The sequence below is a fragment of the Bufo gargarizans genome, chromosome 6 (genome assembly GCF_014858855.1).
Source record: "Bufo gargarizans isolate SCDJY-AF-19 chromosome 6, ASM1485885v1, whole genome shotgun sequence".
In the NCBI taxonomy this organism is placed as follows: domain Eukaryota; kingdom Metazoa; phylum Chordata; class Amphibia; order Anura; family Bufonidae; genus Bufo; species Bufo gargarizans.
Window position 1 is genome coordinate 66,685,318 of NC_058085.1, and position 24,327 is coordinate 66,709,644.

Here is a 24,327-nt window from a genome sequence, read left to right on the forward strand (position 1 = left end):
AATCTCCACCTACTATAACTTAGTGAGCGGAGATACCGGAGGGCATAGCGGGAGAACGGAGCGGCGCCCAGGGATAATAGTAAGTGCAGTGAGATCCCCGGGCGCCGCTCTCCATGTCTGTATACTTAGTTCACAGTGTCATAATCGGCGAAAGGTCCTCTTTAAGGGTCCATTCACATATCCGTGGTGCAATTGCAGACAAGAATAGGACTTTTTTTTTTTTTTTTTGCAGAGCCGCGTCCTAGAAGTTTGGGGCCGCGCTCTGGAAATGCGGATAGCACATAGTGTGCTCTCGGCATCCTATTCTGCCCCATTGAGAATGAATGGGTCCGCACCCGTTCCCAATATTGCAGAACGGATGCGGACGTCTGAATGGAGCCTAAATGAGAACACAAGCCATGGTTGCCTGCATGGCCACCTTTTGACACTTCTTTATGCCACCTCAAGGCCAACTTGTATGAATGCCAGTATTAGGTGCTCATCTTAGCAACAGTGTATTTTCGAACCTCTAGGTCAAAATGTGTATAAAAAGGTCTAATAAATTGAATACCAACTGTGTTATTGCCATAAATCACCTTAAAGGGGTTGCCTCATCTCAGACAATGGGGGCATATCACTAGTATATGCCCCCATTGTCTGATGGGTGCAGATCCCACTTCTGGGACCCCCATCTATAAATCGAGAACGGAGCCCTGCAAAGTGGTGGCTGGAGGATTCTAGTCCGGCCACCACCAAGTGCTCTCCCCATAGAAGTGAAGCGCACCACTGCTGTTCACTTCTATGGGCCCAACGAAAGTGCCTTGTATTAACTTCTCTACATGACAAATGCCATTTGCTGATGTAAGACAACCCCCTTTAAAACTTCAGAAATTCTTGCATTATGCTCACTCAATCCCTCATGTGGTTATTTGTCCTCACACATCACTCAGAAACACAAGTTCCTCGATTTGAGTTAAAAAAAAGTTTATTTTTTTAATTTTTTTTTTCTTTAAATTAAAAAGAATACTTCAGATCAAGATCTTGGGTTATAAACATGATTTTGACCCAATAACCACGCGTGTGGGGGAGAAAGCTGAAGATACTCGCCGCCCCCTCTACCGTCTCACTTCTTGGCGGTGCATAAATGTTCATTTTAACCAAAGAGACGCTGGGGCCTGCATTGGTTTGATACACCTTTCAGGCTACAACCTCAACTATTACCAGTGTACTGTATTATAATTAATAACTATAACCTCAAAATGCTACTGCCGAGGCTCGACTTCTCCGCTTTAGTTAGCCGTCACACGAGCTGCCACCGACACAGCATTAAATGGCTTCCCGGGTCACCAATTGAAAAAACTAAGAAACGGGGTCACGGCCGTGAGCACATTCTTTTTTGGTACGTATCCACTGGAGTTAGCTCTCACGTACTTTCATCTCCTTTGTAACCACAAGCGCTTGCGTAACATCCCTCTTTCACCTTCTGCAACCATTTTATACAGCAAGGGCTTGATGGCGTCTTCACTGCTAGCAAAAGCGTTGAACCGGCGTCTATGTTATGTGAATTTCCATGACTAATAGTTTATCACCGACAGTGAAGTGCCTCTCAAGCGGGCTACAGCCGTAAAAGATACTGCACTCAGCAGATGTCAAGTGTTGGTTTGGAGATCATGAAAATGTCCCCAAAACTAAAAATGGCACAAGAAAAACCATTGCTGCATCAAGAGCATGTTGGAGAAGAGTCCCCGAGCGGTCACACTACTCTCCAGATGTCTCAAGTTCCATATCCATCTGCAGAATACAATTCTACAGGGATGGTAAGAAGCCCCAAGTGAAAACTCCATGGTCACCCAAAAGCTGTGTATACCAAGGTAACGGAGACATGGCTGAATAGGCTCTACAGAACTGAGCACATCACTGCTAGCGCCTTACCTGTCCTGAACAAAAAGTGCCGGATGTATTTTGCAATATACGGATGCTGTCCATGTTGCATCTTCATTTTATGAGCAGATATAGGACATCTTCTGTCTTTTTGTAGAACAGACATATGGACTCGGAAAGCACATGAATGATCTGTATGTCCTATTTTTGCCCGCAAATGTGGACCATAGACCCACCGGAAAAAAAAAAAAAAAAAAGGATGCAGCATGCACATCATCCACATTTTGCAGATCAAAAAATACATATGGTCGTGTGACTGCCCCCTTAGACACTTAGCTGCCGACCAAAGCCACTGACTAGAATGGGTTCCGTTTGGGGGGTATGAAAGTTAAGCCTCAGGCTTCTCACATGGGAGTGTGCTGCCCGTGGTCTCCAGATTGCTCATGCATCCACTGACTTTAAAGTGGGTATTCACACAATAGTGGTCTCCCACAGACCGTGGAGCCACATGTAACCATGCCCTATTTCTGTCCGTAATTACAGATCCCTCACGCACATTATAGGCTATGGGTCTGTGAAAAACGACTGGTGCCAGCCATGTTTGGGCTGTGGTCCATTGGTAGGAGGTGCATCTGAAATCATGCACACGACAGTGTGTGCCCCCCTGTGCCCGTATTGTGGGTCCACAATACACAGGCACCGGCCATCATGGATGAGTACACAATCCACAAGATATGGAGCAGAGGCACTATGAAGCACTTCTGTGGGATTTCGGTCTGCATCTCCACACCGCAAAAAAAAATAAAAAAATTTTTTTTGCAGTGCAAAACATATCTTGTGTATCGAGGACCAATTCAAGTGCATGGGTCAGCATCCTCTAAAATTCTGCAGCACGGGGCAAACACATGCTCGTGTGCATGAGCCCTAACACAGACATCTGCACAGATGAGCCAGTGACCATCAGATGTCATCACGGACACAAACACGCAAAAAATAGACCTTATTCACAGTGATTTCCATCAACAATTGCGAGCTGAAATCGGGAGTAGGTCAGAAATCACAAAACAGGAACAAATCCTTATAACCCATAGGATTGTCAGCCATTCGGTAAACTAGACCGATGTATCCCTCCCCCACGTAGCAGCAACCTAAAGCGTCATGCAGGCAAAGCATGAGTTGCAGACGTGTGGTGACATAGCTTCCACCAGAACAGCGCCACCCACTGGTGATGGTAAATCGCTAGCGCTGTGAGCAATGTCTCAGCCAGGCATTCTTTCAGTTGACGAGATAAGGTAGATGACGGTATTCTTGGCTTGACTACCAAAATCGTAAGAAAACTTCAGTGCATTTTAGTGAGAGTTTTCATGCTAAAGGCATCTCCAGCGTAAATCCCGGAAATATGGCGGCTCAGCCCTGACATGTGATGATATCACGGGCCAGCTTAGCAACTATCAATTATTCAGTGCACAGGAGAACAATCGGATTTAGAGGAAACTTTTGCTCAGGTTGCAGCTTGTTGTATGACCCATCGGTCTGGTTCACAAACCAGTTTTTCTCAATGTGAATGACCAAATTATTCTGTGTGTGGGTAATGGTAGACGCTGCTCCGTGGTCAGAGCCACAGGCCTCATGTATGAAAGGGCGCCCTTAAAGGGGGGGGGGTTATCCCGTTAATGACTTCTCGCCTAGCCAAAGGATGAGCGAAGTGTCCGATCGGCACCGATCACAAGAACGGGGGCCACTGCTTTCTAGTGCGCTGTTGCTCCATTCACCTCTATGGGACGGCCCAAGATAACAAAGCGCTTGTTCTCCGCCATCTCCAGCAGTCCCATAGAATTGAATGAAGCAGCAAACTTCCGTTCTCGTGATCTCCAGGGGTAAGAGACTTACCAATCAGGCACTTATCACCTATCCACAGGATAGGGAATAAGTTGTCTTACTGGGACAACCCTTTACTACATTGGAGTCAAATAAAAAGGTTTTTTTTATTCCCATAGAAATGAAAGGAGAACACAGTCTTCTTCACTTTCAGGGACCTATTCTGGAGACAGGTGCAGGTCCTACCTCAGAGAATTATCTCTAAGGTTTACCATCAAAGTCTGAGATCACACAATCCCTTTAATGGAATGCTTTTTGCCAGTGTCCGACCCAATCGCTCATAGACATCAGCCCCATGTTGCATAACCCACATTGTAGGCTGGGGATACATAGCAATCTTGGCCGTGGCACCCATCGCATAACCAAAGATCGCAGAGTAGCAGTGCGACCAGTGAACTAAATAGGGTTGCAGCAAGTTGCTGCAATCCCAGAATCGCAACAAAACTAATAAAATCCAACACTGCTGGACTTTTTGCAAGTCATGTTGCGACCCCATTCTGTTCCAAGACTGCACTGCTACACAGCAATCTTTGATTAAGCCACAGGGGTCACAGCCAAGATCACAGCGTTGCTGAAGCCTTAGTCAGGATGCCAGAAGATGACCTACCCATATATAAATCTGAAATAGCACATACACATCGATCTAGTGAATGCATTGCCATGAGGGTAAAGGAAAGTTAGTAGACCTGGGTAATATGGCATTAGACTGATGACAGAGTCAGCGTTGGGATCAGATAAAATGGTGGCCAGGGTCACCTTCTGGTGCGCTTATTGCTCTGGGAGAAGCCCGTGGTAATCTCCTTGTTGGACAATAGAAGCAAGATGGGAGAGAGAAAAACCAGTCTCTGCAATGCGTTAGATGTTGTCCCTTTAAGCAACATTTTAAAAGGTGAAATCTGAAGTTTGCGTTTTTCTTCCATACGGAATATCCCGACATGGTTTCAGGAACGGAGATAGAAAACTAGGGAGCAAGCGTGTTTTCCACTGCAACAAGACGCACGTATTCTTCGGAACCAGAAGCCTGTAAAAACCATTGTGTCCCGTTGAGGTATCGTAATAAAGTGTCAAAATTTAATAATTCATGAAGTTGCTACTAAAACATGCCCAGCTCCATCAATGCTGGTCCGTCCGAGAGAGGAGGGGGGAAAAATAAAATGTTGCCAGTCTCCAGCGCTTGCCTTCTGTGCAGGCTTCTTAATACTGCCCTTCGCTCGGCGATGCAGACACCATGATGCCGCCAGTCTACGTGCTACGGGGAGGTGGACGCGCCGCTCTTCTAAACAATGGCGGACAGACGGGTTCACGCTTTCTGTTCTAGCACAGGCTGGGGAAGAGTGCTGGGCACGAGGGACAATCACTTAAAGCTTTCTTTCCATTTGATGCAACAGTTAAAAGGTGCTCCTTCTAGATCCAGCGTGCCTTCATAAACATCCGTCCCCCTCCTCCACCATCTCACATAAATTCAAATCTTTATATATTATAATTATATATTAAAAAAGAAACGGGGAGGAGGGGGGCAGACACATTACTTAAACGTTCGGTCACTTTCTCTGGTCTTCCCCAAAAAATTCAGAACCTCTTAATTATAAAACAAAATAAAGACTGAGGAAAAAAAAAAAAAGTCAGTTCATAAAATTCAACAGGAGGAAGGCGGAGAGCAGGGAACCACTCCGCTTCCTCCCCTTCTTCCTCAGTGCATTCAAGCCCAGTCTTATCTCTGGCCATCCATGGCAGTCATGGCTTTCTGGGGGCCCCCTGCAGGCTGGGAGGCTGGGGGCCAGGCTGGTTGTGGATGATGGTGGTGGTGATGGAGGTGTGTGGTTGGGGAGGCTGGGGGCAGCCAGACAGGCTGTTGGCTAGGTGGTGGTGAAGCCCAGTAGGGGTTAAAATTGCCAGGAGGAGAGCAGGCGTTTGATGCGGCAGGACTGCTGCTGTTCTGCAAGCTCTCTGAGGTTCGAAGTTTAGAAAACATGGCTAAAGCATCCGGGAAGTTGGGCGGAGTGGCTGGCGTGTTGCTTGGTGTACACATCTGAAAGACAAGAAGGTGCGGGCATAGTGAATACACCACCTCGAAATTAAGTACCACACAAGGCTCGTAATTGCAGTCATGACAGGCACATTTGGCTCTTCTGTCAGCAAAGCTTTAGCCAAGACTTAAAAAGACCTCAGAGTGGTGGAGCCGTGGCCGGGTTCATACTTACCTGGGTTCCGGCACCATCACTCACTGGCAATGCTCTGGCATTAACCTCCTGTTGACGGGCACCATGTGACTACTGCTGCATCGGTGACCTGTCACCCATGTGGCACATCACCAGGTCATTTGCTGCACAGGTGCCAGTGATTGGCTGTAGCGGTAACGTGGCGCCTGTCAACAGGATGTTGATACCAGAGCATCGCGGAGCTGCAGAGACTGAACCCAGAAAAGGGGACCAGGTAGTATGAACCCCACCGTGGGTCTGACTCTCTCTGAGGTCTTGGATAACGCCGTTAAAGCTAGAATTATTATTTAATCTCCATACATACATACATACATACATACATACATACATACATACATACATACTCGGGTATATTTAAAGGGAACCTGTCACCGGGATTTGAGATGAGGACATGGGTTGCTAGATGGCCACTAGCACATCCACAATACCCAGTCCCCATTGCTCTGTGTGCTTTTATTGTGTAAAAAAACTGATTTGATACATATGCAAATACCCGAGATGAGTCAGAGCTTGAAAATATGACTTCTCTGGTCACACAAGTAAGATATGACTCTTATGTTAATTTTCATATGTATCAAATCGTGTTTTTTACACAATAAAAGCACACAGAGCTATGGGGACTGGGTATTGCGGATGTGCTAGTGGCCACCTAGCAACCCATGTCCTCAGCTCTATACACAAAATCCCAGTGACAGGTTCCCTTTAATCCATTTCATGTAATGTTTGTGTGTCCACTATAACAGTGACATCTACAGCCCATGATCTGGTTAGGCCACGCCCATCCACCTCCTCAGCCGACAGGGATTGAAAAAAATGAAAGTAAAAAACTTCTGTCAGCTGAGGGAGGGAGGGAGGGTGACTTTCTCCCTGTAGCTCACACTCAGACAGTATAGTGCTGCTGTCTTAGGCCTCTTTCACACGAGCGTGTCCGGATGCGTCCCGGTGCACTGCGGCAAACCCACGCGAGTAGGTACGCAATTGCAGTCAGTTTTGACTTCGATTGCGTTCAGTTTTTATTGCGCGGGTGCAATGCGTTTTGCATGCGCGTGATAAAAAACTGAATGTGATACCCAGACCCAAACTTCTTCACTGAAGTTCAGGTTTGGGTTCAAGGTTGTGTAGATGTAATTATTTTCCCTTATAACATGGTTACGTGACGTCATCAAAGGTCCTATTCCTCACACAACAAGACAGAAGAGATGCCGGCTGCGCGAACAAGTGGATTTTTTTTTTAACCCCTCCAGCGCTATTGTACTATGCATTCTGCTATTATTTTCCCTTATAACCATGTTATAAGGGAAAATAATAATCATCGGGTCCCCATCCCGATCGTCTCCTAGCAACCGTGCGTGAAAATCACACTGCATCCGCACTTGCTTGCGATTTTCACGCAGCCCCGTTCACATCTATGGGACCTGCGTTGCGTAACAAAAAGGCACAATAGAGCTTGCTGCGATTTTCATGCAACGCACAAGTGATGTGTGAAAATCACCGCTCATGTGCACAGCCCCGTAGAAATGAATGGGTCCGGATTCACCTCACGCATCGCATCCGCACGGAAAACTCGCCCGTGTGAAAGGGGCCTAAGAGTGAGCTGTTCAAAGAACACACCCCTGATCCAGTAAAGGCCACTGTGAATTGGGCGGTATGCTGTGAAAGTCACTGTTAAAGGGGAAGTCCGCTGTAAAAGACAAAGTTAAAGGGGTCCTACAGTTTGTTTCAACTGATCTATCCTCTGGATAGATCATCAGCATCTGACCGGCGGGGGTCCGACACCCCTGCCGCTCAGCTGTTTGAGAAGGCAGCGGCGCTACGGCTTTCTCACCGTTTACCGCTGGCCCAGTGACGTCATGACTAGTATCAACTGGCCTGGGCGCGACTAAACTCTGCTCACTTGAATGGAGTTTAGCCCCGCCCAGGCCAGTTGATACTAGTCGTGACGTCACTGGGCCAGCGGTAAACGGTGAGAAGGCCGCGCCGCTGCCTTCTCAAACAGCTGATCGGCAGGGGTGTCGGACCCCCGCCGGTCAGATGCTGATGATCTATCCAGAGGATAGATCAGTTGAAACAAACTGTAGAACCCCTTTAACTTTGTCTTTTACAGCGGACTTCCCCTTTAACAGTGACTTTCACAGCATACCACCCAATTCACAGTGACCTCCACAGGGGCCCACCCCCTTAACAGTGGCCTTTACTGGATCCGAGGGGTGTCCTTTTGAACAGCTCACTGTAAGACAGCAGCACTGTACTGTCTGAGTGTGAGCTGCAGGGAGAAAGCCCTCCCTCCCACCCCTGCAGCTTTTTACCTTCATTTTTTCAATCCCTGTCGGCAGAGGAGTGGAGGGGTGTGGCCTAACCAGATCAGGCGTGGTTTAGCGGGACCTAGAAGGCGATTTTTAACATTTTTTCAATCTCAGTTGGCTGAGGAGGTGGAGGGGGCGTGGCCTAACCAGATCATGGGCATGGCTTAGCGGGACCTGGGGGCATAGTTCTAAGTCTTGAGGGTGGACACATTGTGGCAGGGGGCGTGTCTGGGCTCCTTCCTGCAAGAGTGACGCCCCTCTGCGCACCTTACTGGCTCATTTGCATACCAAATAAACTGGATTTTCAGAGATTAAAAACAACGATTGCTGGAACTAAGGCACATCTGGAAATATATACACACATATACACACACACACACACACACACACTTGTATAATAGGCCAGTGCCAAGTGCCCCAGGTTATATATGTATATGGAATGGTTATACGGAAGTACAATTGCTCCACGGTTCATGCAGTAGTGGTATAACACCGCCGACCTGTGTGTAAGCACTTGCAGGGTTTGTCCACCAATGACTGGATTGGTGATAAATGTCTGACAGCAGTGGAGTCTGAATGGCGCAGCATGCGCCCTGCACTCCGTGCCAGCCCGTTTATTTTAATTTTTTTACTTTATTCAGATATCAGAAAGTCTCGTATATATGTATTTACAGTATTACAATTTCCAAACTACAACCCCAAATTCAAGAGACACTAAATGGAGCGGCACTGCGCATGCATAAGCGCCGCAGCACTCAAACTGCTCCTCACTGTAGTCACGCGGTGGGGAGGAACGGGAGAATCTGTGGCCCTCGTTCCAGTGACCGGCGGGTTCCCCGCAATCAATTTTATTATACATTAGCAGCAGTTTTGATGTTGAGCTAATGGCCAATAAACATGGCTGTAGAGAGTGGCGGATCTGCCACCGATTTTGCGTACAGCAAATCTACTGCACTGAACGGTACCAGAAAAATGGCAGAAATTTGAATAAACCTCATCTGCACAGTGTGTGAAAAATCTGCAGTGTAAACTGACAGTATATCAGTCTATGCTGTGGCCCTCCACCTTTGCAATGGAGAGGGTGAAATCCACAGAAAAATTAAAATATAGTGCATGCGTTTTTTGCTGCGGATCCACAGTGGGCCTGTCTGCTGTATTTCAGGCCACGAGTGGATGTATCCACAGACCACCACTTTTGATCTCCTACTAGGGTATACTGATATAGAGCGGCGCTCTCACTGGAGGAGTCGGCTCATTCATACAATATACCGCGCGCCACTGATTTCAATGGCCACTATGTAATACTTCAATTTCGTCTTGAAGCGGTCATCATAGGGGCAGACATTAAACAGCTCCTAAACCAGCAAATACAGTAAACTGGACAGATGACAGGTGGAATTGTTGCATTTTTTTGTACCGTATGTAGTTCCTGGATGACAAACCCCAGTCACGCGACTGAAATCAGTCAGGGTATAAAAGGTCAATTATTCCAACGTGTAAACACAAGGAGGAACCAAGCAAAGGTCAGTGGTGCCGACACCGGGCAGAAACCTCCAGGAGGTGTCCAGACCTAACATCCTGGAGAAGCTCTCCCCGAGGGTCTACCACCGGCAGCACAGAACGCAGCGCTGTAGACATGGAGCCTGGCGAGCCTGATGTACGACTCGGGTCACAAACACTTTCTCCATTTCCTGTTTGGCTGGAATCTCACAGAACATGAAAACCTCCCCAGGGCAATGATCAGCAGGAAATCATTGCAACAGCCTGAAAACAACTGCCTGTGTACTGCGCAGCCGCTTATTAATACAGGAGCAGCCAGGTTGAAGTGCAGGTCACTGCTTGTTATTAGTGCATAGGTTACTAAATAACTACACAGATTTACTGAAAGCGATAATGCCACGTAAAGAGCCATGGCAGGAGATTCTGCATCCTTAAAGGGGCACTGATTGCCTGTCCACAGGATAGGCCAACAATATATGATCGGTGGGAGTCCGACACCCAGCAGATCAACCACGCAGCTCCACCATTTTGCAGTGGATGGAGCTTGTAACCGATGCACTGCTCCCATCCACTTTCCTTGGTCAGCCTGTGAGATCTGTTCACTCCCTGCTGCCCCCACCATTAATACTGGAGCGGGCGGCTGGGACTGAACAGGCCTCACAGGCTGCGCTGCACTCCGATCACGGCAGGAGCCCGGCTCCCTCTAACAGCAGGCATCAGACTTCAATCTGATCCTTGCAGCTTAACTCTCTAGATGCCAAGGTCAATAGTGACTGTGGCATCTAGGCAGTTAGAGTGACAGGGCTCCCTCTGCCACATCAGCCATCGCCTTAAAGGGAACCTGTCACTGGGATTTTGTGTATAGAGCTGAGGACATGGGTTGCTAGATGGCCGCTAGCACATCTGCAATACCCAGTCCCCATAGCTCCGTGTGCTTTTATTGTGTAAAAAAAAACGATTTGATACATATGCAAATACCTGAGAAGAGTTCTGTCCCTGACTCATCTCAGGTTAATTTGCATATGTATAAAATTTTTATTTTTTTTTTACACAATAAAAGCACACAGAGCTATGGGGACTGGGTATTGCGGATGTGCTAGCGGCGATCTAGCAACCCATGTCCTCAGCTCTACACACAAAATCCAGGTGACAAGTTCCCAGGACTGTCATGGCAATAAAAAGTGATTTTTTGTTGTTGTAAACGTAGTGTAAAAAACAAAAAAAGGAAGATGCAACACACACACACACACATCACACAGGGTTTGCCACAACTCGTATAATAAAGATTGTTATTTATACTGCCCCATGAACAACAGAATTGTTTTTTCCCTATTTACCCCACCTCAAGTAAATGTTAACAAGTCCCACCCCACCCCAGAAAAAGGGTACCAGTGAAAACTACATCTTTCCCCGCAAAAAAAAACAAGCCACATCAGCACAAAAATGAATTGTGGCGCTTGGAACAGGGCGACAAAAGATGTGCTATTCTCGCACAAAAGTAAACCATAATCTTACTGACTCAAAGAATAACAGTAACGTGGTAGTTATGCCATGAGGCAAATGTCTAAAATTTAAAGTGCAAAAAGCAATGGCTGAACTACATTTCCCCCCATTATCACCCCAAAAAGGTAATAAAAGTTATACGTGCCCCTAAATGAAGGCGCGAAAATATAATACGCTGTGCAAAAAAATAAGCCTTCATATGGCTACAACAGAAAAAAAGAAAGAAAGAAAGAAAGAAAAAAAAAAAAGGCACATTTTATTTCATACTTTCAGGCTGAAAATATTTCTCAAAAATACTAAGGATTATTATTACTCTGCTAGAAAAAACGTAATGCGGCCTCTGCGCTGGACCCTTCTTTCTTAAACATCTGCTAATGGGGTGCAAAGTCTGGAGCCACCATACACACTTGATGGTCATCTAGTCCAGCCAAAATGGGAGAGCCAGGCTGACAATGATCTCATGTGCATGGTGCAGGATTAGAACAACATGGCCGATTTACTCCAAAATCAACACCACTCCTGTCCGCAGGTTGTGTGTTGTGCACGGCTCTGTCCTATTCGCTGCAATACCAGACAACCTACGGACAGGTGTGGCACCGTGTCATACTAATGCTGGATAACCCCTTTAAAGAGATTCTGTCACCAGGATTAACGATATAAATATCGCTATATGCGCCCATTAGTCTTCATGCAGTGTTTACAATGATCCCTCTGTTTATGCTCTGTGTGCCTTATATTCTTATAAAAAGCAATCTTATTGATATGTAAATTTCCTGTCAGGAGCCCAAGGGGTTGTCCCACAATATGTTAGAGCCCAGCTGCGCCCATCGATCCGGAGCCCAGCACCGCCTACCGCTTAATTTATTCACTCCACTATCCTGACATCAGTTCATCTCAGCTCAGCTCCGTAGTCTCGCGCAGGCGCAGTGGATACTGTAGTCTGCGCCCGTGCAGACTAATGGCACCGGCTTCAACGAGTCAACTGCGCATGTGGTGGCTCCCTCTACGGCACTGAGAGGAACTGACATCAGGATTAGTGGAGTGAATAAATTAAGTGGTAGGCGCGGCTGGGCTCCAAAAGATGTGGGACAACCCCTTGGGCTCCCGACAGAGGCGATTTACATATCAATAAGATCACTTTTTATAAGAATATAAGGCACACAGAGCATAAACAGTGGGATCATTGTAACCACTGCAAGAAGACTAATGGGCACATATAAATATAGCTATATCAATAATCCTGGTGACAGAATCCCTTTAAGTCTCCACATCACGAGCACCCATCGGTCAATGCTCAGTGTTGTGAAAGGAGCGATCAGTCAATCACTTGCCCCTCGAATCATCAGCAGGACCCTTGCAAGTACGCTGATCACACCAGACGTCTTGCAGCGTGAGCCCCTTTCATCAGTTATTAGCTGCAGGGAGCAATGCAACCACAGCAGGGAAGACAATGTATGGCAAGGCTCCCGCTGAGGTCACGGGGCATCCATTGTGTTTAATGGATCCTCCAGTGCACAAATCAACATCAGATAGCCAATACTCCCCAACAGGACACCACAGAGTCCGCATAAATAAAGTTAATTCAAGCCAGATCTTTATGTGTTAAGCAGCATGCACATAGAGTATCACCTAGTGATTCCTTTAATGTTCCGGAGAACCGCTTTAAAAGGTTATTTCAGGATTTTATCACTGACTACCAATCCTCAGGATAGGTCCTCAGTATCTGATCGGTGGGGGTCTGACACCCAGGACCCCCACCGATCAGTTGTTTGGTAAGGCGCCACAGCGTTCTCTCAGCTCACCAAGCACAGCACCGTACATTGTGTAGTGGCTGTGCGTGGTATTGCAGCTCAGCCCCATTCACTTCTATTGGGCTGAGCTGCTCCTAAGCCACGTGACCAATGAATGTGTCGTCACCCACCTAGGAAAAGCTGAGAAGGCCGCCGCACTACAGAAAGCACTGATGCCTTCTCAAACAGCTGATCAGCGGGGGTCCCATATGTCGGACCCCCGCCGATCAGATACTGATGACCTATCCAGATCAGCCGATTCCACAGATCCTCTATTAGATTTGGATCTGGAGAAGCTGCAGATCAAGCCACCAAAAAATTGAACAATTTGTCATGTTCCTCAAACCATTCCTGAACAATTTTTGCAGTGTGACGAAGCCAGTATCCTGCTGAAAGATGGCACCGCCATTAGGAATGCTGCTACCATGAAGGAGTACACTAGATCTGTACAATAATTAGATAGGTGGCACATGTCAAAGTAACATCTACATGAATGCCAGGACCCAAGGATTCCAGCAGAACATTGCCCCCCAGAACATCACACCACCTCTGCTACCTTGTCTTCTTCCCATAGCACATCCTGATGCTGTATGTTCCTCGGGTAAGTGATGCACACACCTAGCTGTCCACGTGATGTAGAAGAAAATGCGATTCAGCAGACCGGGCCAGCTTCTTCTATTGCTGCATGGTTCTGTACTGATGGGTCAGCATGACGCGGCATTTGCTCTTCAGTGGAGTGGAAACAGGCAGACTAGCCTCCGCTCTCTACATGCATTACCTGGTAGGTACTAACCACTACATACTGGGAACACCTCACAGGACCAGTCATTTTGGAGATGCTCTGACCCGGCCATCGCAATTTGGCTCTTGTCGCTCAGATCGATCCCCATCCTTCCTGCTTCCAACTGAATGAACTGACCCTCCAGTTCTTTATCAAAACCCTTGTCAGGTGCCATTGGCATGAGGTCATTCACTTTTACATTTTTTATTTTTTTTGTTGTTCTAATCTTATGGCTGATCGGTGTATGCTACAGAAGGTGAACCTACTTTTATAAATCCGGCTGCAAATCCGCCGCGCTGTGTTTACCCACTCTTTATTTACAGAGATCCTGAAAAAATGTTAACATGTCGAGTTATGTTAGGTTTTGATGGGAGAAATTACTGCAAAGTGAGAGAATGTACTGCTCGATCCGGTGCATGCAAAATAGAGAGCACACAAAAAGGCTGCGCTGCACAAACCACACCGTAGTCACCGCCCGGCATTAGACAGTCAGGGGTTGTCCCATTGCTAAGATATGCCCTCAGTGCGAGATAGGAGCGGGTCCCAGCAGGCAGAGGGTGGCAGTGCTTGCTTGGTGCATTCTTCTTCAGTTTGGGGGAGGGGTAGGAACAGTTTTGGAGATAGGACTGGTTGCTAGAGGTGGGACCTGCAACTATCTGACATTGGTAGCATATCCTAGTATGTATGAGATGGAAATTCCCCTTTAAGGCCTCATGCACACGGCCGTTGTTTTGGTCCGCATCCTAGCCGCAGATTTGGCGGCTCGGATGCGGACCCACTCACTTTAATGGAGCCGCAAAAGATGCGGACAGCACTCTGTGTGCTGTCCGCATCCGTTGCTTCGTTCCGTGGTCCGCCAAAAAAAAATATATATATATATATATATATATATAACATGTCCTATTGTTGTCTGCGCTTTGCGGACAAGAATAGGCAGTTATATTAAAAGGCTGTCCGCACTGTTCCGCAAAATTGTGGAACGCACACGGGTGCCATCCATGTTTTGCGGATCAGCGGTTTGCGGACCGCAAAACACGCAACGGCCGTGTGCATGAGGCCTAAGGGTCCATTCACACATCCGCAAAATGGGTCCGCATCAGTTCCGCAATTTTGCGGAACAGGTGCGGACGCATTCATTTTCAATGGGGCCGGAAGGTGCTATCTGCAAAAAAAATAGAACATGTCCTATACTTGTCCGCAATTGCGGACAAGAAAAGGCATTTTCTATGAGAGTGCCGGCGATGCGCAGTCCGCAAAATGCGGACTGCACATTGCCTGTGTCAGTGTTTTGCAGATCACATACGGACGTGTGAATGGAACCTAAATCCTGAATTTTGCTTTCCTACCCTGGTAAAACTCATGTGGGGGATGGACAAAACGTTCCCCATTTCTTTTCTGGATGAATTCAGAGTAGGTTGGGAACACAGGGTCGTTTGCTTATTGACTAGGATGGATCCTTCAGAATGTTCACTTTCCTTGTAGCGCCTCCACGAGGGTGATGAAGAACTACACAGCTCTCGCCTTTATGTGTAAGGCATGGATGTACCAGACTAACTCTTTCTAGACATTCTCCACTGGGTGATTGATGGGGCACACCCCGTTATTAACACCCCATTCTTGAATAGTGGATTTATACCCCAAAAGCGGCAGCTCTTGCTTCTGCAGTCTTCAGTAGAACCCCTGACCAACATCTAAGGAGGTAAACCGTAAAGACCCCCATACACATTAGTGCATTGGCGGGTTCGGCCGACAGTCTAATGAGTACGGGGAGCTCCAGAGTCTCCCCTGACATAACCCGTCCAAAAGATCTGGCCAAAGCGAATGTTTTCACCCAACCGTTTTATTCTCCTGGGAGATAAGCCGGCACCAGTGTCTGGCAGCAGCTTTCTCCACTCTCCCCATTGAGTACACATACCCTTTCGGCCAAACCAAACATGTATGTGTATGGGGAACCTGGCAGGGAGGCCGACAGATATTTAAAGTGTATAGCCGCTTTAAGGTAAGGATTTCACTTTCTAAACATGGACTATGCTTCAAACACATATCTAAAATTGCCAAAACACATTGGTGTTTATAGCAGTAAGCGATAAGCCATAGCCCTTCAATAAACACTTCACATGAGACCTTATCTACACCATAAACATAAGATAGGCACAAAACAGCGAGCAAAGTTCTACAACCCACTGTGCATGAACTAGAACTACAGCAATGCCGCCTGAGGTACACACCGGGAAGATTTCCATTCTACGGGGCGACCAGCTGCCATTGTTTACAGCTACCCATAGGGCGACATATGTGGCCTACAACCATGTACCACATTATTTTCTGAATGCCTCTGTATATAATAGTAGAGAAAAAAAAAAAAAAAAAAAAAAAAAACAAAAAAAAAAAAGGGGGGGGGGGGGGGGCCTTGAGAGACTAAGGAGGCCTTGAGAGACTAAGGCCTCTTTCACATGGGCGAGTATCCCGCGCGGGTGCAATGAGTGAGGTAAATTGCACCCGCACTGAATCCGGACCCATTCACTTCAATGGGGCTGTGCACATGAGTGGCGATTTTCACGCATCACTTGTGCGTTGCGTGAAAATCGCAGCAAGCTCTATACTGTGCGTTTTCCACGCAACGCAGGCCTCATAGAAGTGAATGGGGCTGCGTGAAAATCGCAAGCATCTGCAAGCAAGTGCGGATGCGGTGCGATTTTCACGCATGGTTGCTAAGATGACGGTCTATTCACTGTATTATTTACCCTTATAACATGGTTATAAGGGAAAATAATAGCATTCTTTAATACAGAATGCTTATTTTTATTTTTTTAACCCTCAATTGACCATTGAGGGTTAAAAAAATAAAAAAAAAAAATATTAACTCACCTCCTCCTCTTGATCGCGTAGCAGCCGGTCTCTTACTTCTTTAAAGGGGTATTCTCATCTTAATGATCACAGTTAAATCTGTTAATGATTTAACAGTGATCATTTTTCTAAATATATTTACGGTAATTAACAAATTCCCACCCCTTAAAAGTAAATAAACCTATACTTACCTGACTGTTGTCTTCCGTCTCCCCTGGTTACGGCCACCGCTCTTCTCAGGAATCGGTGGCCGCGCGTGCACCGACGGCTTCTTCTCTTCTCCCGGCCGGCCGCAGTGCTGTACTGAATGCGCACGCCGAGGCCGCGCATGCGCTATGGTGATTTATACCTGGCCAGTATAGTATACTTGCCAGGAAGAAGTCACCAGGGCACATGCACAGCCTCGGCAGTGCGCGTTCAGTACAGCGCGCGGCACGGCCGGGAGAAGACTTCAATCTAGTTGGAGCCCGCCCCCTGCCGAGTGCCGAAACCAGAAAGTGGACAGCGCGCCGAGAGCAGGTAAGTATAAAATAGAGTCTTGAGAATACCTCTTTAAGGGTCCATTCACACGTCCGTTGTTTCTTTCCTGATCTGTTCCGTTTTTTGCGGAACAGATCTGGACCCATTTTCAATGGGTCCTGAAAAAAAATAAAAAAAAATAAAATAAAAAAAAAAATAAATCAGACATTGTGCTGTCCGATTTTTTTCAGGACCCATTGAAAATAAATGGGTCCAGATCTGTTCCGCAAAAAACGGAACAGATCAGGAAAGAAACAACGGACGTGTGAATGGACCCTAATTATGAGCTGCCGGCTAAATGACCTGTGGTGATGTCACATGGACCATGTGATGAGCTCAGTGACGTTACCACAGGTCCTGAAGAAAGAACAGGAGAGCGGCAGCTACACAATCAATTGGAGGAGGCAAGTTATTTTTTTTATTTTTTTTAACCCTCAATTGACCTTGTACTAAGCATTCTGTATTCAGATTATTTTCTCTTATAACCATATTATAAAGGGAAAATAATTACATCTACACAACACCGAACCCAAACCTGAACTTCAGTGAGAAGTTCGGGTCTGGGTACCACATTCAGTTTTTTTATCACGCGCGTGCAAAACGCATTGCACCCGCGCAATAAAAACTGAACAACGGAACACAATCGCAGTCAAAACTGACTGCAATTGCGTACCTACTCGCGTGGGTTTGCCGCAATGCACCCGTAACGCATCAGGACATGCTTGTCTGCAAGGGGCCTAAGGGGACACTCTTTTGGCTTCTGTCTGATGAATGGGCGCCTATGAAAGCCAATTTTTAAAATTCTGGTTAATAAAGGAGAAACCGAAATGGGGACGTTCTCCTAGAGATAAGCGTGTGTAGTCGTTCTCTATAGACGGGCTACATGCATAGCTGTCTCTTCCTACAACTCCACAATAAATTAACTGTGTGCACACGTGAAGGTCTCCGAGAAACTGCTTGTGGGATGTGTGGGAGCTATAAGCGCAGAGTAAATCCTGCATAAAACAAAGGACAGCAATGTTATTGCATGAAGGCAGGGGACATAAGCTCACAGGTACAAGTGCTCTGAAGCGTCCAGGACTGTGTAGCCACACTCCAGAGTGTTTGTGCAGCTGTCTACCCTGCCACACTCCCTCTTTCCTGGAGGCCATTTTGTTGTGGTGGTTACACACGCTGGCTCCTGCTGGGTTTACACCCGGTGGACCTCTTGGAATCACACGCTGATGTGCACTATGCTCTCCTGCCGGCGGGGACAGCGCACGCAGGCTGACTTTAACCCTTCATACTCCGCCGAGAGCGTGTCTTAAAAAAAGGAAAGGAGGTTGCTACTCACCATGTGCGGATGATGCTGAGCGCTGGGGATATTGGATTCTTGGAAAAAGGTGCTGAGAGCAGTCTAAACAGACAAAAAACACAAATACTTGGATTAAGACCTTCATATAGCAAGAGAAACAGGACATAAAATTAAACTGGAGATATAAAGGGAGCTGTGTGGTGCAGGGAGCAGCGCGCTGTGTACACGTACAGGGCGAGAGGTCGGTAAACATCACCCAGATTTGTCTTGTGGATGGCAATTACATCACCTCAGCCGCGGAGAAACAGGAAGGGAGCGTTCACAAACACCTCAGACTAAATAACCATGGCCGTCTTCAGGGAAGGGAACTATACCATACGCCCATACTGTATACATACACAACGAATATGTTCTAGCAAAAGGTCCCTAAAGGCAACGAAAAATTTAAAACAGGCCGCATATTTTAGTTTGGGCACTTTGCTTTTTGGGAATGTCACAGCTGCAATAAGACACCCCATTCGTGGGAATAAACCGCCCGAAGACAACGGCCAAGCACGCCAGGTACGTACGTGCAGCAAACAGCGGATATGCACCGACCCCCAGGGGAAACGCGACTTGTCAACGGCAGCCCTTTGTACAACGCATGGTCGTATTGTGGCGGAGAAGAGCGTGCACATTGTATTGTATGTAAACATATACTGAAGCCACCTTTACCCGACACACAAGGCGTGCCGCGAGAGCGCCACACAATGGCTTCTATCCCCATGGACACGTAGTGTTAGTTTAGGGCGAAAATAGCGCGTCTGTCCTGCAAATGGAGAGTCCCTATTATGCAACATAGGCAGAATGCACAGCTACACAGACGAAAGGCAGGAAAGCCGCCCTGCCCCCCACCTACTCCATGCATCAATGTAAACACTGGGTGCTGGCTTTCCACCTCAGGGGTCCTCCCCAAATAATACACATGCATCACAGAATAACTGTATCTAAAGCCTGGGAATACAGAGATAGACATGTGTGTGCGTGTACGGTATATGCCTGTGCAGCAGAACGAGGCGGAGACACCACTGACAACAATAACAATGAGGGTTTAACCCTTCACCGCCCCAGAGGCAGACTGCGGAATTTACAATAAAGCCACAGCACATTGTGACCTTTATAGCGCGCGGCACACGAGGCGTGGAGGAAAAAAGGAAGAAACCTGCGCTTATATCCCCACAAAAAAGGTCTGCGCGCAGTGACAGCCTACCGGACAAAGGACCAGAGCATACAGCCGCGGCACATCTGTCCGATTAGAGAAATGCACAGAAAACGCAATAATTCCAGAGGGAGAGAAGCGACATTTCTAGCAGACCAAACACAAATGCGATATAGGTTTATCTATATGCATCTACATAAATGGTACAAATTCCACATGAAGTTCCCTACACACATGACTTTTTCCCCTATAGAAAAGATGTCAAAACATCTGAAAAAAAAACAACAAAAAAACACAAACACCGAGTTCCAGCACATTGCGTTTATTTTAAAATGAAGCCAGAATGTCACCTAATGAACAAAAACACCAGGAGCCCTGCGTTTTCATAGACCTTTAGCTAATACCTGGAGCTGGTGGGTTTTTTTTTTACAGAAAAATAAAAAAACGCCACTTAACGGGTGCATCAAAGCACCCTAACGGAATATTTTGCTGCATTGTGCATAGGTGAAAGCCCCATCCAACTAATGCCCAGGACGCTGCTAGTTTCTGCACTCGAGTGTTTGCCTACATAAGGTTATGTACACACAGGAAAAGGCAGGTCTTCACTCAATGCATGCTCAATGAACGCTCAGTATTTCTGGAGTTTTAGGCATTTCTAACTCATACAGAACATGAAAATAATGTAGCAAATAAGAGGAACCAGAAGACTAAAGACGGAGTGCAAATCCATCAGATCGCAGAACGTGGAGACATTTCTTCCACAATGATACAGTCATTTAGGTTTTCAGTTATATTTGATAATTAGGTTTTGATTCATTTATTTTTATTTATTTCTAATACGGTCCACTGTGCCGTCATCTAAACCCCGCTCCCACAAACATCTCCTGACAGTTGTCACAGCGTGGGCATATTTTGGGCACAGACCTCATGCAAGACTATATGACAGATACAATTACTGGGTGTATAAATAGATTCAGGGGTCACGTGGTCTTTCTGCGCCGCCCCCCCCCCCCCCCCCCACACACACTTTCTATAGGATTTTGGTAAAGGTTCATTATGCAAAAAATACCAACCAAACGAGTCTGACACCTCAACAAGCCCCCATAGGGACAGAAGACATGAGTACAATGGGTGCATACAGAGCGATAGTAGCATGTGGGCTGCACAATAGAGAGAGATGGATAGATATGAAATAGATAGAGTACAAACTGGCCCCATATCTGGAGAAACTCCCCAATCCGAAAGAGACCCACAGATCCTGAGCCGGTACAGACTGAGCGCCCACAGCCCGCTCATTGAATCCGGGCGTCACCGACAGAGGTCCAAGCCCAGGGAGGGCAGACTGTGCCAGCAGTGCGACCAGGAGGATGAGGCTCATTTCCTGCTGCGGTGCCCCAAATACTCAGCAGTGAGGGAGACTCACTTCAGGAGACTGTCTGATCTCTGCGGAGACTCTCCATACTGGGGGGAGGGGGGGATGGGAGAGGAGAACACAGCGGCCATAGCAGCACAATATATTACTGCCTGCCATAGACTGAGAGGAGCCTGATATACCATGGACTCCTATACCCCCACCCTGTATATGTCCCCATCCCCCAACCCTACCCAATTATTTCCCACTTGCTTTGGCAATGCTAAAAATGTATTTAGTCCTGCCAATAAAGCTGATTTGATAGATATGAGATGGATAGATAGATATGAAATAGATAGGCGATAGATAGACAAATATTGTAATTAGGGGGAGAAGGGATCTATTATCAGGGCTTTAACGCACACATACACTGACTTTTTCACAAGGGGCTTCACATAGACGTCCCCGATGAATCCACTTCTGTACAAGAGGAGGGGTATAAAATATACTCTAGCAGGTCGCCCGCTGACATCACCATATAATGACCCAGTGACTTTACATGATCTGACGGATAATATGGCCATGGCTTGATAGACTGTACAGGATTAGATTAAAGGAAGTATTTAACTACAGCCTGGGGTTCTATATATAGAGCAGTCAGGCCAGCAGCGATGTCCCCGTCCTCCTGGCAGGGTTTATGGGAGTACAGTCCATGTCGGCCTACATTCTCTGCTCTAATAAAGGGGTTCTCTCACTTCAGCAAAAGTGAATACAAGGCACTTACTAATGTATTGTGATTTTCCCATCACATTATACATTACTTGTATCCAGGGGTTACGACCACCCTGTAATCCAGCACCAGTGGACGCGCTTGCACGCTATAGCAAAAAGTGCCGGCTTCTCTGGTGGCTGGAACCACGGAAGAGTACATAGGCTGGCATTTTATCCTATAGTGAACATGCACGACCACCGCTGATGGATTGCAGAGTGGCCGCAACCCCTGGATACAATCGGAGTATAATGTGATGGATAAATGAATAGAGCCAGAAAAGGAGTCAATATGGACAGTCACAGTACATTAGTAAGGGCCTCTCTCTACAATACATGATAAATGCCATTTGCTGAGGTGACAACCCCTGTAATAGAGCAGGGAATGTAGGACAAGGCCGTCTCCTCTGCAGAATCTGGAGGCCTGCACTCTGACCATGGACTGGATATCCCGGCCGCTGGCCTACTCTGGGAGCAGAAGGGAATTGCTGGGAGCACACACTGTTATGGTTATTTAGAGGCGTCAGCAGTGAATTAGCCCATACCTGTGCATGTACTCACCCAGCCAGGTAGGCCAAACACCACATGTTTAGGTACTCGCCTACGTCACCGTTCCCTTTAGGCCAAACCAAAAGGGGAGGCACTTCTCATGCAACAGAGGTGTAACTATGGCTGCTACCGAGTCATACAGTGCTGTGCAACCAGCGGCCGCCCATCCACCCCTACTATGGGGGGAGCACAAAGGTTGTGGCTGTATGCAACTGTTACCAGTAGATGTACTGGTTCATACTGACAGACTGGTTATAGATCAGACTTATGTGAAGGTAATGATAAAAATCATCATATATAGAGCAGGGCTACATCCACACATGTATACATTATATATAGAGTGGGCTATATCTACACAGACATCATATAGAGCGAGAGATTATAGATAGATGAGAGAGAGAGAGAGAGAGAGAGAGAGAGAGAGAGAGAGAGAGAGAGAGAGAGAGAGAGAGAGAGAGAGAGAGAGAGAGAGAGAGAGAGAGAGAGAGAGAGAGAGAGAGAGAGAGAGAGAGCTCTATATCTACACATGCATACACACACACACATTATATATAGAGCGGGCTATATCTATACATACACACAGACAAAGACACAGGCTCCAATGAGATGAGCTGAAACGTTGCATTGGGTGAATAAAGGAGATCCACTTTTCCTCACTACACCACAGTATAGTGTATAAATATATATATATATATATATATAATCTCCTTTATGAATAAGTAGGTATGTCTAGATATAGTCTTTGTGTATGTATTTATATGTACATATAGGCTTTATGTTTAGTGTAGTGTGTAATAATATATATATATATATAGCTATATCTACACATATTACACACAAAACTGCATATATAAAGACTGTGTGTGTATATATAAAAATATATATACACACAGTCTTTATATATGCAGTTGTATGTAATATGTGTAGATATAGCCTTGTGAAAGTGTGTGTGTATATATATATATATATATATATATACACACACATACATACATACATACACACACACACACACACACACAGTCTTTATATATGCAGTTGTATGTAATATATGTGTAGATATAGCCTTGTAAATAAATATACATACACATACAATACATACATGTTTATATACACACACCCTAATCATACAAAGCCTATATGTACATATAAATATACACACAAACACACACAAAGTCTATACATACACACACATGTAGCTGCTCATACATACAGTATACACACATACAGTAGCACACGGGCAGGGGTCTGCAGTGTCAGCGTGCTCTCTGTGTACACTGGGTATAAACATGGTGTGCGCCGTCTCACCTCAAACTGCCAGTGTGCCGCCTGCAGTAGCTGCTTGGCCTGGTCCGCCGCACACCCTGCAGTCAACACGAACTGATTAATCATGACCTGATGTCGTAATTCCTCCATGTTTACCGACATCCCGGGCCCCGCTCCGCTCTCCCCGCCCGGCAGCCTCGTTATGTCCCCGACCACAGGACCCGGCGCGTCACCCACTGTAGGGCGGGTCCTGACGGCGCGGCGCGTACGCTAATTGGAAGACACAGCTGCCGCTCCACATCGTTTCACTCTGAAACTCGGCCGCCTATTGGTCAGCGATCTTGTTTTGGCTATCCCCGCTCGGTGATTGGCGGATGCCTCTTCGCCAGTGTTGTACTCGCCCTACTTGATGTTTTGGATCGCGCTGATTGGCCGGCTTCTTGTGTTGACGAGCGCAGAGACAGGCATGCCTTGGGCTGATTGGTGCAGAGGAGCCGAGCAGACCGGGTCGCCGCTGATTGGCTGTCGCTGTAGAGTTTGAACACAGGGCCATGAGGTGTTCGCTTATCTGATTGGATGACGAGTGCCCGTATGTGACAACAGGGAAATGTGGCCAAGTTCATTGAGGACTTTGTGAGGGTGAGAGGCCGAGGGGAAGCTGCGTGTGTGCAAACACTGAGGCCTGGGCTGAGCCGGGGGGA

The 24,327-nt window shown here is 46.7% G+C and overlaps 1 protein-coding gene across 1 annotated transcript; it reads right to left on the minus strand.

Annotated features, from left to right (window-relative positions):
- Positions 1-946: 946 nt before the first annotated feature.
- Positions 947-23,850, minus strand: UBALD2 (UBA like domain containing 2). The gene is made up of 3 exons (XM_044297011.1): positions 23,669-23,850; positions 18,534-18,596; positions 947-5,767 (listed from the first exon to the last, which is right to left on the minus strand). The coding sequence occupies exons 1-3, from the start codon at positions 23,786-23,788 to the stop codon at positions 5,450-5,452; spliced, it is 501 nt and encodes a 166-aa protein (XP_044152946.1). The 5' UTR covers positions 23,789-23,850; the 3' UTR covers positions 947-5,449.
- Between the last annotated feature and the right edge of the window lie 477 nt (positions 23,851-24,327).

Excerpts from the sequence above, each read along its gene's own strand:
- UBALD2 (XM_044297011.1), bottom strand. The coding sequence starts at position 23,788 with ATGTCGGTAAACATGGAGGAATTACGACATCAGGTCATGATTAATCAG. Across the intron at positions 18,597-23,668 it reads CGGCACACTGGCAGTTTGAG|ACTGCTCTCAGCACCTTTTT; the intron begins GTGAGACGGCGC and ends TTGTCTGTTTAG. Across the intron at positions 5,768-18,533 it reads CTCAGCATCATCCGCACATG|ATGTGTACACCAAGCAACAC; the intron begins GTGAGTAGCAAC and ends CTTGTCTTTCAG.